Source organism: Clarias gariepinus, chromosome 8 (genome assembly GCF_024256425.1).
Source record: "Clarias gariepinus isolate MV-2021 ecotype Netherlands chromosome 8, CGAR_prim_01v2, whole genome shotgun sequence".
Classification (NCBI taxonomy): Eukaryota; Metazoa; Chordata; class Actinopteri; order Siluriformes; family Clariidae; genus Clarias; species Clarias gariepinus.
This window is the reverse complement of record NC_071107.1, coordinates 31,132,501-31,149,606: the sequence shown is the minus strand read 5'-3', so window position 1 is coordinate 31,149,606 and position 17,106 is coordinate 31,132,501. Positions and strand designations below refer to the sequence as shown.

General features: G+C 38.6%; 3 protein-coding genes across 3 annotated transcripts in view; all 3 read right to left on the bottom strand.

The window, feature by feature from the left end:
* Window positions 1-760: 760 nt before the first annotated feature.
* Window positions 761-8,901, bottom strand: si:ch211-130h14.4 (uncharacterized). Its single transcript, XM_053502887.1, has 4 exons — window positions 8,812-8,901; window positions 5,457-5,567; window positions 3,133-3,288; window positions 761-871 (listed from the first exon to the last, which is right to left on the bottom strand). Exons 1-4 carry the CDS (start codon window positions 8,899-8,901, stop codon window positions 761-763), a joined length of 468 nt encoding a protein of 155 aa, XP_053358862.1.
* A 1,713-nt stretch (window positions 8,902-10,614) lies between these two features.
* Window positions 10,615-12,057, bottom strand: prr18 (proline rich 18). The gene has a single exon (XM_053502469.1). The coding sequence runs from the start codon at window positions 11,919-11,921 to the stop codon at window positions 11,145-11,147; it is 777 nt and encodes a 258-aa protein (XP_053358444.1). The 5' UTR covers window positions 11,922-12,057; the 3' UTR covers window positions 10,615-11,144.
* Window positions 12,058-14,832: 2,775 nt separating this feature from the next.
* Window positions 14,833-17,106, bottom strand: part of sft2d1 (SFT2 domain containing 1) — an 18,079-nt gene continuing 15,805 nt past the window's right edge. Inside the window, exon 8 of the mRNA XM_053502753.1 lies at window positions 14,833-15,316. Within this exon, the coding sequence (XP_053358728.1) occupies window positions 15,277-15,316 (40 nt within the window). The 3' untranslated portion in view covers window positions 14,833-15,276. The remainder of the gene's footprint in view (window positions 15,317-17,106) is intronic.

Genomic DNA, 17,106 nt, shown 5'->3' with positions numbered 1-17,106 from the left:
TTCAAATAAGCAGCTTAGGATAAATAAAAGACATTTTTTGTAAATTATTACCAAATTATGAAGGAAAGGATCTTAATGATCTTTGAAATAAAAGGAACTCACATGTTTTTGCTGATAGTCACTTTCCTCATGAGAAATCTGTATCTTTGGAAAAACTTCGGATTTCTTCTTTAGCAAATGCTCTAATGTCAGCGCTGGGGCAGACATGCTGGAAAGTTCTTCCGACAGGAGATATGTAAAAAGTTTAATGTATATAATTAAATTCATTATTATTATTATTATTATTATTTTAATTAAGATCAGTTTTCAAATTATAAGCTGTTGCCAATCAAACCGGTTTACAATTTGCTTGAAGTACAAAAATGGTACCATAGTTTTGACTTTAAAGCAAAGAAATTATGATGTTTTATGGCAAAAAATTATATGACTTCTAATTGATGAATATGCCAGTCTGGAGTCTCTTCTCACCCATTTGCTGTAGTTGTTGCTCTAATTGTGAAGTTTTGCTTTGGTCCACCCAGGACCTGAACACCTCCTGCTCCCTGATACCCTGTAGACATTTACGCTGGCCCAGTTGCCTTTGGAGCTCCAGGATCTCTCAAAGAACCATCACACGGCAATGACATTGACAATGAAGGATATAAAGATTAGAAGAGCCATGAACATGACTCTTGTTCTTAATAATATGATTATGTTATAACTGACGATAAAAACATTTGTATACTTTTCATATTAAATAAAGTCTCATCGCTAATATTTATCAGGTAAGATTTACCAGGTAATAACGTGTCTTAGGTAAAGACTTCAGGAATGCAGTATTATCTTTAAGGGTTGAACCAACAAGCTCCTGGAAGGCCAGGCCTCTGGAGCTCTATATGAAAAGAAAGACAGAAGCAAGGGCTTAATGAGGAAAAGGGGCATCAAAAGAGAAATAAAAGTGCAGAGCATAGTGAGAACAGGGAATTCATGATGAAGAACCTCGTCTTGCAGCAGGGCTGGGAATCCCAGCACCCAAAGCAAATGAGAAGTAAACACACAGCCACAGGAAGCCATTAACTGCAGCAGGGACCAATTAGGCCCCAGCAGGTGGCCTCAACCCTGCCTGCTTTGGTCCAGCCCCGTTGTGGTGTCCCAAATGGGGGGGCTCTTGGCCTGGCCCAAGGAAACAACGGGGCAGTTTCATTTGCTCAGCAGTTACTTTTTTTTCACCAAAGGTTTCCTACCAGCAGGCTCATAAAGCCCTTTATAGCACTGCCTTTGTCCTCCTCTCCAGTGCAGGTCATTAGAAGAGACAATTACAGCCCAGTGAAGAAGGCCTGCTTTTATAGGAGGAGATTGATAAGACAGGATCCGTCTAAGGCTGCCAACCCCCGACAGTTTACCTTAAACACCCTCCATCACCACTCTCTCTCTCTCACCCTCATTGTCCTCAGGCCAGACGGCCAAAATCAAAGTCAATCACAAGTCTGCACCAATAGCCCCCAGTTCCCATATTAAAATGAGAAGCTTCCTCAATCATCTAAGCCTAAAAGGCATTATACCTTCACTTCAAAGATGTACGCTGCTACAGGCATGCTTTGTTTTTCTCTAGGCTGTGGTATAAAATTTACAGTAGTAGATAGTCTGATTTATTTATACTGCATTAACCGTATTTGAAACACTTGTCTGATACCCAATACCCATGTCAATACGATTTTTAGTGTAAAACGATTTGTATTATTACAGTAACAGTCCAATCTTAGATTATTATATTTTGATACATGCATATCAATTCCTTAGTCATCAGTAATTTATCAGAACAAATCCATATAATTCAAATACTTTACATATAAGCAGATTTGGTTAATATACTTACTTCTACAAACTTCTGTATGTACTATATGTTATAATGAAAAAAAAATGAAAGGGGTACAGAACTATGATTTTTGACCATATCCCAAAAAGAGTTTACTTTGAATGGAAATTGAATGGAGACAGAAAGTGCTGTGTGTATTTGTGTGCATTGTTTTTGTGTGTGTGTGTGTGTGTGTGTGGGGGGGGGGGGGGGGGGGTGGATCGGTTAAAGGCTTTGATTCTAGTAGTTGTGTATTAGAGCACAGACTCAGAGGTGGAGGGTTCAATCATGTAAGAATATCATTACCATACGCAACAGTGCACTCAGGTTTTTAAGGAGAAACTTAGTTTGGAACCAATAGTGATGGATGAAATGTTAAAATAGAGAGTGTATTTTTTTTTTTTTTTTTTGCATTTAGGGGGTAGGGGTAGTTTTAATTTGATGGCTGGTGATGTATATTCCATAAGCACCAGAGAAGTTAGCAGTTGTGTGCTACTCTGATGTCACATAGGGACATTGCTAGCTCACTTACGATGGCATTTAATAGGGGTTGTAGTTTTTAGAATTTCAAATATAAGGCAAGATGTTCAGGTTTTACTATCCAGTTCAGTGTCAGATCACTCACTCAATGTCTATATTGCTTATCCTGTAGAGTATTGGGTGTGTGTTGGGAGACTTAGGGCACAAGGTGGGGTACACCCTGGGCAGGATGCAAAATTCACACACTCATTTACACACTATGGGCAATTGGGATGCCAATCTGCATGTCTTCGGACTGTGGGAGTAAACCGGAGTACCCAGAAGAAACCCACCAAGCACAGGACAAAAAACTCGAGGCATGAATCGAACCCGGATCCTGGAGGTGCAAGACGACAGTGCTAACCACTAAGCCCAAGGCTGCCTGCGTCAAATGAGTTAAACATCAAACAGTGAAGTGGTTGAGACACCAGACATCGGATCAAAGTTAGGAAACAACATTGCAGGGTTTGACAGAATTGTGAAAGCTAAAAAAAAAATATAGAACATTGTGTTTATAGGATTGAAATGAAAAACAGGTGATATTTTTTTCTGAATGAAAAATGGTAAATCTACAGCTCATCTCATAATTTAATCAATAAAATACACCTTTCACACAACCAAGGGGAACTGGATGGATAAATTCTTAACTATTCTCAACTTTCTCAACTCATTAACACAGTCACTGGCATTGCTGCCACCTCGTGGTCATATGCTGTAACTGCTCTGTGGGAAAATTACATTTCCAAATTATGTTGTGTACAGTACATATAAAGTCATACCCTCGGATTGTGTTGTTCGGTGGTTTTTAACGCAGGCGAGTTTTGCTGTTTGATATATTGCCGCTGTCTTTGGACCTTGTCGGTGAGCAGCTCGGCGTATCGGTGGGACAAGCTGTCCTTCAGGTGGTGAAGGCGGCGATACGACTGCAGATGGCGCTGGAGGTTAAAATGACACACAAGCTCAGTTCTGGAAATTGAGTTTCAGATTGCGGTAAATCACATCATGGGTAAAAAATCGATAGGATTAATTGTTTTTTTTTTTTTTTTTGACATGTAGTTTATATTTTAATCAGTTTAATCCCCGCAAAATACAAGGCTGGACAGAACGTTTCCTCCTTTTCCACCTTAAGCAGCAGTTACGCCGAGGCGCCAGTAGATGGCGCCTTAAAACACTGTATACGTTAGCAAAGTAAACACTTTGAATAAAGATTTACACTGATCAGCAATAACATCATGACCACCCGCCTTATATTTTTCTCTTTTGCCTCCATGGATCACTTTTGCTATGTCCTGACCCTTGAAGACAAAGGGATGTCCCACAAGAGTTGCAGTTTTGGACTTGCTCTGACCCAGTCAGTCCTCTAGCCATTACCAGTTGGCTCTTGACAAAGTTACGCTTGCCCATTTTTTCTGCTTCCAACATATCAATCTAAAGAAATTGGGGTTACTTGCTGTCTAACATATCCCACCCACCTCCAGAGGCCATTGTAACGAGATACTGTGAGAAGGGCTAGATTGTGATGGCTAGACGACTGGGTCAGAGCAACTCCAAAACTGCAGCTCTTGAGGTAGTTCCATTCTGCAGTGGTTAGGGCATACCAAAAGCATATCTTTGCACTGTGGAAGGAAACCAGGGTACGTGGAGGAAACCCACCAAGCAAAAGGAAAACATCCAAACTCCAAGGCAGGAATTGAACTCCGACCCTGGAGGTGCAAGGCGACAGTGTTAACCACTAATCCATTGTAACTTTGATGGTATGAAATGTGCTGTGCCGTGATGTAATAAAAAGAAAAACATTTATTAGATAATGATACAATAAGACCGTTTTAAACAATTACTTTTACCACCTAGTTTGTTGGAATATTATTCCCTTGATTCGTCATTTAATCACGGAAACCTGACATTTAAAAAAAAAATTTAGAAGTATGTTTTTAAAAATGCAATTGCAGTTTCAACTTTACTCTAGTAACTGTGTTTATAAAGGTTACATGGACAATTTATATGACCAGTTTATCATATAAAACAACATGAAGCATGATGTGATTGTGCCAAAAGGGCAAAGTTTAAAGTCTTCATCAGAGTTGCTAAGTTTGAGATCATGCATTGAATAAACACACACACACACACACACACACACACACACACACACACACACACACACACACACACACACACACACACACATACGTGCAACATAAACTAAAATCCCCCAAACGGTAATTTCTACCTGTAGTGCCTTTCCTTAGGAGTAATATGTGAATCAAGATTCATAGTCTAAATTGTATTTTTATTAATACACAAACCTGAAAAACATCAATGCTGATACTATTTTCTTAATTTGAAAGTAATAATCAATTGTAAAATGTTCCCTAATTAGCTTGCATATTTTTGCAGATATTTTTAAGCTTGCATGTGTATATTTTTATGTACTGTTGTGATATGCGTGCTTTAGTCTTTAAATTCTTCACTTACCTACACACATCCATGTGTTCACATTCTTAAGGAGATTTTAATTATGATCATTATTTTAGAAAATTCACTGTGATCATTTGTACATGTGCAAAATTATTCATGTTGATTAGTCAGTCACAACATTTATAATGTGGCTATTTCAGTACGTTCACAATAACACGAAAAATCACACTTAAATTGCCTGGACATTGTGTTCTTGCATCAGATAAAAGAATGAGTATGTGTGGAAAGGAAACCTGAGCCAGACAACATGATTTCATTCTTAACTGTAGGAAATATTTTTCTTCACGCCTTTAAATCCCGATTGTAGAAAATCTCAATGATCACAATGCTACCAATAATTATGCAATGATAAATTAGACAATTAGATAAAGTACTCAAGGTCCTACATGCTTGCTCTTCACTGATGGTACGCTTTGAGTGTAAGGAATTAGTGTTACCCAGGGTCTTTGTCCTGAAAGCCAATTACTTTGCTATCCATCAGTGAAACTCTATAGTTGGTATAGTTAGGTTGCAATTTGACCTCAGGGAAACAATGCTAACTTTTACAAGATCAGAAGAAAAGATCATTGACAAGCGGTATTGAATTCATGAGAAGAATATTTGACTGATGATGGTTACTTAAGGATACCTTTTCAAGAAAAGCTTTCTTTTTTTGGAGCTCTGCAACCGAGACGGTACGTTGAACTCTTCCTTCTTTCAGCTTCTTTATCTGAGTCACGACATTGGCCATGGGTACTGCCTTTTGGTTAAAAAACAAAAAAACAAAAAACAACTGTTAGATAGCATCTGACTTCCCATCATCTTCATTTTGCCACAATAACCATTTAAAAAATGGCTTGATTTGCTCTGAACAAGCCAGTAACAACCCCTTAAATTGTCTGAACATTGTGCTCTCGTACACATCAGGAAGGACCCGTTGCCCTCTTGTGCAATCTTTAAAGAGAAATGTGAGACAGACTGCAGTCTGGTACACGTCCTTCTCTTCCCTAATTCTTCTGTTAAGATTCCTAGGAAGATCTTTCCATCAGTTCAATGTATTTGTCAAGGACAAACACACTGGCCCATTTTACTAATTGTGTATTTAGTGTGGGGGATTTAGTGGTTCTCATAGCAACATTTTTTTTTTATTTAGTTGAGGCTACTTTCCAATTCACCCTTTACACGTTCTTGAATAGCTAATCACTTTTGCTGGTGCCAGTTGGCTACAGATTTGTACTGCCTGCTGGGAATCTGCACCACAGACAATAATTTGAATTCTGTTATAAAATTGGTAAAACACCTTAATCTCTAGTCCAAGGCTTCTTTTTTGAGTTTACAGTTTTAGTTTCCTTATAGAAAGAATTGGTATGGACGAAGTTGCTAAAAGGTTGAATCCCATGACCCACACTAGTGATTGGTTTTGTTCTAAACTTGAGTAAAGTTCCAAATTTAAATTCAGATTTATAATTTGTTAAGAAATGAGCCATTAGTGAGAGATTAAATGTATATACATTTTTACGGTAAATGCTGAGACGTCATCAGACCTTTCTTGGTTCTTCTCAGGAAAAGGCCAGAAAGTTGTATGGAAGCCAGTCAATACCCATGCTCCCACATTTTACAGGGTCTGTTTCCTTTGGAAGTCCAGCCTTTACAAAGGACATGGAGGCATTTATAAGTTCAGTTGCCAAAGAAATGCACAGGGCAAAAGGGTAAATAGGCCATACAGTTATCAGACTAGATAAAAGACAATGAAGTGTCCGAGAGCAATATGATGGTACAATCTATCTGCCTGGCTGTGAATCTACTCCTTCCAGTAATATGAGCTTTTTAGATCCGGTTACCCCCATTGCATCTTATTCAACCCAGCAAACTGCACAGAAACAAAATATGAAACAATAAGCAATAAAAATGTTCACAGGACAAAAGAAAACATTTGAAAATTAGCACAACACAAGCCCAGAATGGGGCAGTGAAAGTGTGAAAAGATAGAGGTCAGGGAATTCAAAGGGCAGAAGAGGAGGCAGTGTTGACCGCTGTTACCTAGGTGACCATCGCTACAGTTTTTTTTTTTTTTTTACTTTTTTTCCCTTCTAGTTCCCGCACAAAAGGATCTGAGATGGGAAAGCTCAATGATGATGAACAAAAAGCTGAATGAACAGCCCCTTTACTCTCCACCCCACACAGAGAAAGCTTGTGAAAGGCTTGAGCGTACAATAAATTGCCGCAGCAGGGAAAATGTGCAGACTGATAGTGCAGACACAGACAGGAACAATACAGTACATCAATTGCGAAGGCACAGAGTGGAACAGTTATGCAACAGTTCCATACAAGTGTGCATAGTGTTCATGGTTTTAGGAGGAGTTAGAGACTGAGACTGTTTACATTGCTGTGGGATCACTGATTTTAATATGGCTAATCAGCAACTAGATTTAACTGGTCTCAAAAAAAGCTAAAAAATGCTAGTATATTATTTCATAATATATATTTATTGTCATTGTAGAAGAATGGTACAAGCGGATTTATACAATAAAAATGTTCATGTGTGATTGACACAATTCATGGCTGTTAAGAGCTCCAGTTAATGTTCACATCAAACATAAAAAAATTCATTTTATTGACTTTGTTCCTGTCATTGCTGTTTGTAGCATACTGGCAGGTTTGCTAACCCCCTGGGACTTTCACATGCAACGCTCTCTAGAGATAGCAGGGTTTCCATTTTTTGTGAACCTGCATGATTTTAGACATTATGTTGATGCTTTTTGCCTTCCGGACACTTGGGTGTCGGCGATCCTGTCACCAGTTATATGCTAATTTAAAAAATGTTAGTAATGATTGATTGGTGTACATGCTGTGTCTTTAATACCGCTTTTTACAAACCTAATTTTTGAAGTTAAGTTTCTTAAATAGGTTTCTTTGTACGGTAAATGATAAAAATTTTCCTTGGTTATTACCATTACTTCAGGGCTTATTTTTTTTAACATCGATTATCCTACAAACCCTTTACCCCCTTCTTCTGTTAATTAAATAAATTGTTATTCTTTAAGCATTATACTACACATCATCACTTTGTATCTGATCAGGTTATAGTGCAAATGTATATTTGTAAATTATACTCCATATCATTCATTCTGTATATTAACTGGAATTACAGGTCTGTTGTCTGGTAGTTTTAAGTACTTAATATAAAAATTAAGTACTTCTTCTGATCTGGTCATGCAACATTATACTGTACGTGTATGGTGTTGCATGACTAGATCAGAGGAAGAATATTGTATAGAGAGACTCTTAACTATTAGTTCATCTAACTTCAGTGCCCCATTAATCATGATTAGGGTCATGGCATGAATAGAACCAGGACAGGAAGTAAGTCTGTCACAGAGATTTACACCCACACCTAGAGGATGGTTAAAAGAGGTGACAGGAAACACGCACAGGTGTGAGGAGAATTAAACCCCAGGCATGGAGGCCATGAGATGCAAACACTACCTGCTGTGCCACCAGGTCACCCAGTCCTCAATGTGTGTGGTTTGATTTGTAAAACCCTCAGTCCACCATATGGTTATTAGAATTTCAGCAAAATGTGGGAAAGCATTTATCCAATAATAAGTTATCATATTTAAGACAGAGTTGAATATAAAGGTGGTTTAATGATGATTTACATTCACTAGTGAAACCTGTCATGGGACATGCTTAAAGACAATGCAATCGCAAATTGCTGATCAAGACAAATTTAACTTGATGACTGTATTTTTATGACCATATACTTATATTAATTAACAGATTGCTATAACAAACAGTTTATCAGTTCAGAATTTCCAAAACCTGACCATTTTAAAAGTACAGTTCATCACACAGTTGCATATTGGTTCCGAATCTGTATTAATCAACCAAAATCAAACGGCATGAATGCAGTATTATCATTTTCATCATTCTAATTAAAATGAAACTGATTCTTGTATTCTGTTGTTTTGCCTTAGAAAGTTGTTTTACAGAACTCCACATACCTCTTCCAAGCCTTCAGAATACAGATAGGAATCCAGAATGGATGGAAAAGTGCTTGTGCGATGCATATCTTTGATCTTCAGTGTCATCATGTGGCTGTAACAGACCAATGTACTGTAAGGGTAAATTACTAGCTTTTTATCTTAGGATCATTTAAAAAACATTTTCAAATTAAATAAATAAATTTGAATAAGTGATATCCCACTATAAGCGCATAATGCATAATTATTCAGTATAACAGCATGCCTAATGCAAGGAATCCCAAACAATACATTGTATAACAATGTTACTAAATACATATACAAACAACATTTGATATACTGCTTTTTTTTTAATTATAATATATTATAATTATATTTAATAATCGTACCTCAGATTTGTTTGACCCAGCCGAAACTTTCTGCTCAGAGTTTCACAGTACGTTTGTTTATGTGTGTGTTTGAGAAGGGGTTGCTATAGAGAGGCCAGGTCACAAATGGAGGGTTGTGTCAGTCAAACCCACAAAACCTGCTTTAGCCCTTGTGTTTTGTTCATCATTGATCTGTTGTTCATTTATACGCGTGTCTTGAAAAATAAAAGTAATATGATAGTATAATATTATAAAAGTTTTCTGGTACAAAATGTATTATCAGTAAAAAGTTAATGAATACAAAGTTCTAGAACCCCAATAAATATACAAGATAATGTTGGTTGTGTATAAGTATTGTTCATGACATAAACCTGTGTTAAATGCCCTCCAAATGTGAATGAATTCACAATTATATAGTATCACAATTATCAAGTACAGTGTCACAGGGGCCTGAAGCCTATCTCAGACTTACAAGGTACACCCAGGACAAGATGCCAATCCATCGCTGGGCACACACACTCCACGGGCAATCTGGGAATGCTGGTTGAAATTAAACCCACCAAGCACAGGAAGAACATGCAAATTCCACACACGATCAAACCCACGATTCAAACCCACGATCACGGAGGTGTGAGGCCACCGTGCGGCCTAAACAAAGCGATGCTTGTTAAGTAAGAATGCATTGTATTTTGTAGCAGAAATGAGCATAATGAGTACATTATTGAGGCAAGATTTTTGTAAAAGAGATGCTCATGCAAAAAAAAAAAAAATTTAATATCCAATGAACAGCATGGTGGAACTGACAGAAAGCCATTTGGTGATCATTAGTTCCACTGTTAGCACTATTTGTAGCCTACTTGTAACTAAAGTTTGTGTGCAATTATTCAAGTTAACAAAAACATTTTTGAAATGTGAAATCTGGAAATGTGATAACAGGCTTAGTGACTGGGGGACAGCAAGTGGGAACAAACACAATAGAAATGTTCTGTCTTGCTCAGTCACTGAGATGATTACACGTTATTGTTTTACAGGCGTCGTCAAATGAACATCAGTGTAGATGCGGAATTTCTCCAGAGATCAAATCTCGGGGTAAATTTAAAGAGGGGCAAAAAGTTTCAGGTGAAGTTTGTTAAAGTACTCATCCTACACAAAAAACATGAATATTTTTCTGATGCAATAATTAATAAAATGAAATGACAGACTCTTACATCAATTGTCTGGTATTTAGGGAGGACTGTAGCAATTTCAGGGTTAAGGTTTCTTTTTTAACACAAACCTTTTAAAGCCTTTACAAGAACGAAACATAAAGGTATGGAAAAGAGAAAGTTTCCTAATGTCATCATGTGGTTTTTATTCACCGAGGATTCTTAGAAAAGTGCCATCCCTTTCTATTTACCCAAAATCGAAAATATTATTTCCTTCTAATTAAAATTAACAAGTCAGTGTAGATGCAAACTGGATTTGAATACACTTTATTTCATAAAAACCCATAAAAATGACAAGATCTAGGCTAGAACACAAACACAACGTAATGTTTTTCTTTTTTATACAATAAATACTGTACAAAATACTGTACACACACTGTAAAGTTTGTCACTGATTTCTGGCACAAAGAAAAGCGTGGCGCCAGTGGGAAGCCTGTGTGTGTTGGGGCTGCGTCCCAAACTGCATCACATCCGCACTACAGGCCTCTCCATGTCGGAAAAAGCACGACACCTGTGGTTTGGGACAACGCATGCTGGACGCAGATGCCCAAGCTTCATTCATTCATTCATTAATGGACATTCGTTTATCCGAGTGTAACTGAACGGCGCTACATTTAGACGCAACCTGAGTGGAAAAAAGGCCCAAAAGGGCCGCACGAGAGACAATAACGCACAGTGCCATATCAACAGGCTACAGCAAGGGGGGAAAAAACGATATTTCAGTCCATTGATATATATTTTTTCTTGAGGAAGACTTCCTCCACAGTGGCTTTGATCAGCATCAGCAGCTCTTGAGGTGCGGCAGAGCAGACAGTTTGTCCACTTTGCTGAAGGCGGCTGCGCTCTCGACGCCTTTCAGCCACTCTTTACATTTGCGCATCACCGTCTCGTCCACGTCGCCGTCCTCCTCCTCGTACTCGACGTCGTCGTACTTGTGCTGCTCGTTGAGCAGCGAGATCTTCACGATCGCGCTGATGTCGTTCGAGCTGTCCAGCTTGGCCACGGTGCCCATGCTCTTCGGCGCGCCCTGCGTCGCCCTTTTGGACGCCACGGCGCGGCGGTGCTTGCCGTCCGTCGAGCCGCAGCACTTCTGCTGCTTGGCCAGCATCTGCTTTTCGAGGTTGCGCTTCTGGATGACGAGGATGGCCTCGGGGGTGAGGCTGAGGGAGAACTGCACCTCCTGCTCGAGCTCGTCTTTGGCGCGCCGCGCCGCCGATTCCCCGGAGCTGGAGCGCGGCACGCTTTCGCACGAGCCTGCCAACGGTTTGCTCGCGTTTAGCCACGAGTTTTTCACGTCCATGACGTCGAGGTTCGGCACTGAGGAGTCTGTGGGAATTTTGCTGGAATAATGCTGCTGAGGTTTCCCTCCCAGCTGTCTCAGGTTGGCGCTAGGCCAGGACGTGGACAGTTTGTCCTTTTCCGCTTCCTTCTCCTCGCGCGGTTTAGGGTTGAGCAAAGCCTGAGGAGGAACAACGCTCGTGCCGGATTTCTTCTTCCTGAATAGATCTTTTCCCGGCGATGAAATCCGCGAGTGTAGATTTATAGGTGGAAAAGGCATCTCTTATCAGCTGCGTGTCGTGGAAGAAAAAAAAAAACCGCAGGCTTTAGTGAATCAGGTAACTGAACCCGGCCATCCGCTGTATCCACTCACAGGTATCTCCTGCCCCGGTTTGAGCTTCACTGCCGGGCGAAGGAGGCGTCTCTGGGCTTTTATAGAGTCCTTAACGGGGGGCGTGGCCACAGCGCAAAGAGAAGGCACGTGCCTGAAAGTGGGCAATGAGATTTCGTCATCATCATGATGCTACATTTATAACTTCTCAAGCATTCTACACATTACTGACTACATTTTTATTTTAGTGGTTCAACCGTTTTAATTAAGCTTTATTTATTAAGTTCAGCCTTTATTCGTCTTATAAACATTACCTCATAGTGAAATTCTTTATTCTCCACATATTCCACCTTTCTCAGGAGGCTGAGGTCAGAGTGCTGGGTCAGCATTTAAGTCCTCTAAATATGAACGAGTTTCGTTCCGAGAGCTCATTCGTAAGTCTAGTTTGTTCATAAATCTAATTTGTTTTAACAAACGTTGTTAAGTGCTAGGTACTTGGATACTAACACAATATAAAACTAACATATTTCATCCTCTTGTCCTTGTTCTTTCAAATGGTTGGGAAATCAGACAATCAGCTTGGGAATCCACAGACGTTTCACCCTTCTCTTTAAACAGAAATACGATTATCTTCAAGAGGTATTTCAAGATGGCAACACAGTGGCCTAACATTGGCATAAGAGTTAGCACTGTGTCCTCTCACCTCCAGTGTTGAGGGTTTGATTCTTGCTTATGGCCTGTGTGCATGGTCTCCCTGTGCTTGAGATTTCCTTCCACAGTCCAAAGAAAGCAAGTAAGGTTAATCGGTGTTTCCAAATTGCCCGTGTTGTGAATGTGTACGTGTGCCCCGCAATAGATTAGCACCCTGTCCAGGATGTACCCTGCCTCGTTACCCAAGTCTCCTGGGATAGGCTACAGACCCTCAGTGACACCGTACAAAATAAGTGGTGTAAAAGATAAATGAATAAAAAAAAATTTTTTAGAATCCTATATAATTAACCAACAAGCTGGCCTCTTTGAAAATATGATTTTTGATATATATATATATATATATATATATATATATCTCACACACATACACTACCGTTCAAAAGTTTTAGAACACTTTCTAACTCCATGATGGTTCTTGATTTTTATTCCTTTCTACATTGTAAAGGAATGCTGAAGGTGTCTAAAAATGCATTAATCTGCTTTAAACAGTTGATATTGAGATGTTTCTGCTACTTATGCTCTGTAAAGACTTTATAACGCCTCTAATCTGAGGTGCTGTTAATTGGTAATTTTTCAGGCTGATAACTCTAAATGAACTTCTCGTCTGCGGCAGAGGTAGGTTTTGATCTCGCCCTCCTGAGATGGCCTTCATGAGAGCCAGTTTCATTATGGTGCTTGACGGATTTTGCAAATGCACTTGACAATACTGTTCTTGCAAGAACTATTACAGAAAGGCTGACCTCTGTGTCTTAAAATAACAACTAACTGTTGTTTTTCTTGTTGTTACGTAATTACCTAATCCCATATGTGTTATTTTATAGTTTTGAAATCCCCAGTATTGTTGTAGAATGTAGAAAATAAATCACTAAACAAAAACAAAGAAATTCGCAAGTGTTCTTAAACTTTTGAATGGTAGTGTACATATATGACTTTTCCAATGCTTAAAGATGTGTATATTGCAAATAAATAGCAGCCATGATGCATTTTTTTAAATCATGGAACTCCATGAACATTTACTTCTTGCATGTTTGTCTACATGCTCCTATTAACATAGACTTACTGATTTGATGTTCTCATCTTTCACTGCTTCCCCCTCCCACTGAAAGGGCCACCCTGAACGTCACTATGAACTAAGTAAAAATCAATATGCTTTTACAGGTTTAGAAGCAACACTTACTGCGCATCCATAAGGAACTCATAGCATCTATTCCTTTCACCATAAATAAGTCATTGTTTATACTGCCTAATCATTTTCTTTAGTTGTAAAGGACATTGCACATTTAATGAGCAGTTATGAACCATTTGTTAAAGCATTAAAAAAGTGTGGGTGTTGTACAATACTGAGAGGGAAAAAAAAAAACCCTACTATTTGTTATTCAGGTCAGGCGTTTTGTAGACCTGTAATTGACCGAAACACACATGCAGACTTAAACAGGGTTTATATATCACAGCAACTGTGATGAAAAACTATTTTTCATAATGTTATTACATTTTCAATAAAATATGTCTCAAACATTGTGATTAGTATTCCACATAATGCAAATAAAAATAATAATGCATCAAAGTGTGTATATTGTGCTGAATCTTTTCCAGTCTTCAAATGCACCGACTTAAAAAAAAAAAAATATTTGAGGACAGGAAAAGAAATATCACCAACAGTTGAATTCTGTATCCCATCTTCATGCCATGTTGTGCAGGATGTGCTGGTGGAGGAGGGTCGCTCGATACACATTGTAACCATGGCAACCGCAGCTGTGCAGTCTCAGCGCATCAGCCGATGCAAGGCAAAAACAAAAACCACAGAGACATATTGCGTTATTAGGTCACGTTCTGACAGTACAGGAGAGGACTATGTTCTAATCAGGCATATGGAAAGGAAGGAGTTTTTAAAAAACAATTTTTACCTTTGTGTATGGAATGACATGATATCGTCTTGCCATAAACCACCTAGAGGCGTTTGACTTATGTACATCTTTGATCTGAAGAGAGATATAGAAAAATACCACAAACACACCCTGTGGCAGACTAAGCAGTCGACATTTTGGCATATTTTTGGAAGCCATGAGAGAACCACACATAGTTACCCGAGTCGTTAGGCACCACTAGTAAACAAGTGTGAGGGGTATATAAATGACAGACATCAACAAGATAGCGCAGAACTGCATTTATTACAAGGAGTGCAGTGTTAAACAGATTACTCTGTAAATTATTAAAAATATGTTGTGTAAAATACACAAATTTAATAAACAAAGGAAGACCGAGAAATAAGGCACAGTTTTTGGCACTTCCAACAGCAGTCCCGCACCACCAACACTTAAATATTTGTTCATTTAGGGCAAACACCATTTGCTCACCCAGAATACACACATACAGATGCTGCAAAAAAAAAAAACAATTTGCTGATGAATGTTTATTTTAATGCAAAATGTAATCTCCAGGATGTCTGATATTTTTCAAAAGTATAAAGTACGGTGGTATATATTAGCACAAATAAAATGAAATATTCTTTGCGATAAAATATTTTACATAATTACTATGTACTGTAAATATTTAATGCACTTGGACATTACATGGGTTGCTAAGAAAAGCAGCTTTAGCCCAAACATGAAGTGAAGCACTTTATGACTGCATCCCTGAAAGAAAAGGGGAAAAAATGACAAAACATGATTACTTGTGGGTTCCTGGAAGTGACATTTTAATTTCAAGGTGGTACAATATTCCAAAACAATTTAAGAAAAAAAAAATATATAGACATTACCATAGTAGGCAAAATGCATCATTAGATGCAGCAGTGAGAGTAAATGAAAACCTGCTGTCTGACTTGCTTATTCATTGGAGCCCCTTATCACACAGCTGTTTTTTGTTGAACTAGTTTTATTCTTAGCCACGGAGGGGGACATTTGTTACTTATTTTATCCTGTTTTGGCGGGAAAGGACCGACGCACCACCTCTGACATCAGGTACGTGGTGGAGGGATGATGTAACCCGTACGGTCACTATGGCAACTGCAGAACGAGGTCACGGCGCCTCCTTATCCTCACTTCCCCCACCCTCTCTTGCAGTCCCTCTTGCTATTAACGTGTTGCTATGCAGACTATATCATAGTTCTACACTCAGGAGGAGGTGTGAAGAGCTGTCAAGGTTAAAAGGAAGAGGGGAGATGAAGTAGGAGGGGCTCTCAGTGACTCCTTCCTCTCGTACCTTTGAAATGCATGTTCAAAGACTCCTCCTGCACCCCCCCCCCTCACCCACATAAAACCTATACACCTCTCAAAACCTCATTTCAGGCATGGCATGATACCACTATACTCACAAGAGGGTGGGGATCACAAGAAGCATCATTACTCATTAAGAAACCAGCTCCAAACACAGCACCAGCTGCCATGATGCAGCTCCAATGTCTGCTAATCCAATAAAAAAGGTCTTTACTGGAAGGCATTGCACTGGTCATGGTTTAGAAAATCAGGCATTTTATTTATAACCAACACAGCAACAAAATAGAATGGGAAAAATATGCTAAGCATAATCTAATCATCAAATAAACCAGCTGCTCTTCTTTCTTTCATTTTCTGCTTTGTATTTTTGCATGTTATTTGATAGACCTCTATAAAGTCGTATCTCGCACATTCTGAACCACTGATACAGCGAGTGCATCCAAGATCTAGGCCTATGCTGCTAAGAATATACGTCATACCATAGCATAACATCAGTTTTCAAGTGCAAGAACCTGAAGAATAAAAAGAGGACACTGACTCTCAAGAACCACACAGCTAATAATACTTTGGAAACATCACACAATTGGATCAGGTTAGGTAAAACCGGTCACAAGCGACTACCCAATACAAAAACTTTTAAGAAGAGAAAAAAAATTTCCTGCAGCACTTTTTTAAACCAACAGATGAGTTTTCTTGGCCCAAATATGTAACCCAATTGAGATGCAATATTCAGATTAAAAAGCTGCTGTGTTCCAAAAAAATACAAATACAGACATGAACAGAATGCACACTATTAACAGATACGTGAATTACACCTTAATGGTGTTCATTTATTCATCCTTAGTAACTTCCTGGTCAGGTTTGCTGTGGTTTTAAATTGCGAGAAACAGAACCAATTTTAATTTTTCACAAAAGCAAGTTAGCGGGATTAAAGGAAAACTGTCTACCTTAAAAGCCAAAACAATAAAACAATAATGCTGTCCAGAAATCTATTACACACTTTGGGTTTAAATCTGAATACAAATAATGAGAGAAATCGCAGCACTACACCTCTATTACAGGGCACAAAAGGGGAATGAATAAATAAATAAATAAATAAATAAATACATACATACATTTTCTCTTAGGACTTATCAATATTTTAACCTGCTCTTATTATTCTGTCAGAGTTAATTATTACAACAAGCCTTATTCCATCCATTCATCAT

Excerpts from the sequence above, each read along its gene's own strand:
- si:ch211-130h14.4 (XM_053502887.1), bottom strand. The coding sequence starts at position 8,901 with ATGATGACACTGAAGATCAAAGATATGCATCGCACAAGCACTTTTCCA. Across the intron at positions 3,289-5,456 it reads AGAAAGCTTTTCTTGAAAAG|CGCCATCTGCAGTCGTATCG; the intron begins GTATCCTTAAGT and ends TTTAACCTCCAG. Across the intron at positions 872-3,132 it reads CCGAACAACACAATCCGAGG|AGCTCCAGAGGCCTGGCCTT; the intron begins GTATGACTTTAT and ends CTTTTCATATAG.
- prr18 (XM_053502469.1), bottom strand. The coding sequence starts at position 11,921 with ATGCCTTTTCCACCTATAAATCTACACTCGCGGATTTCATCGCCGGGA.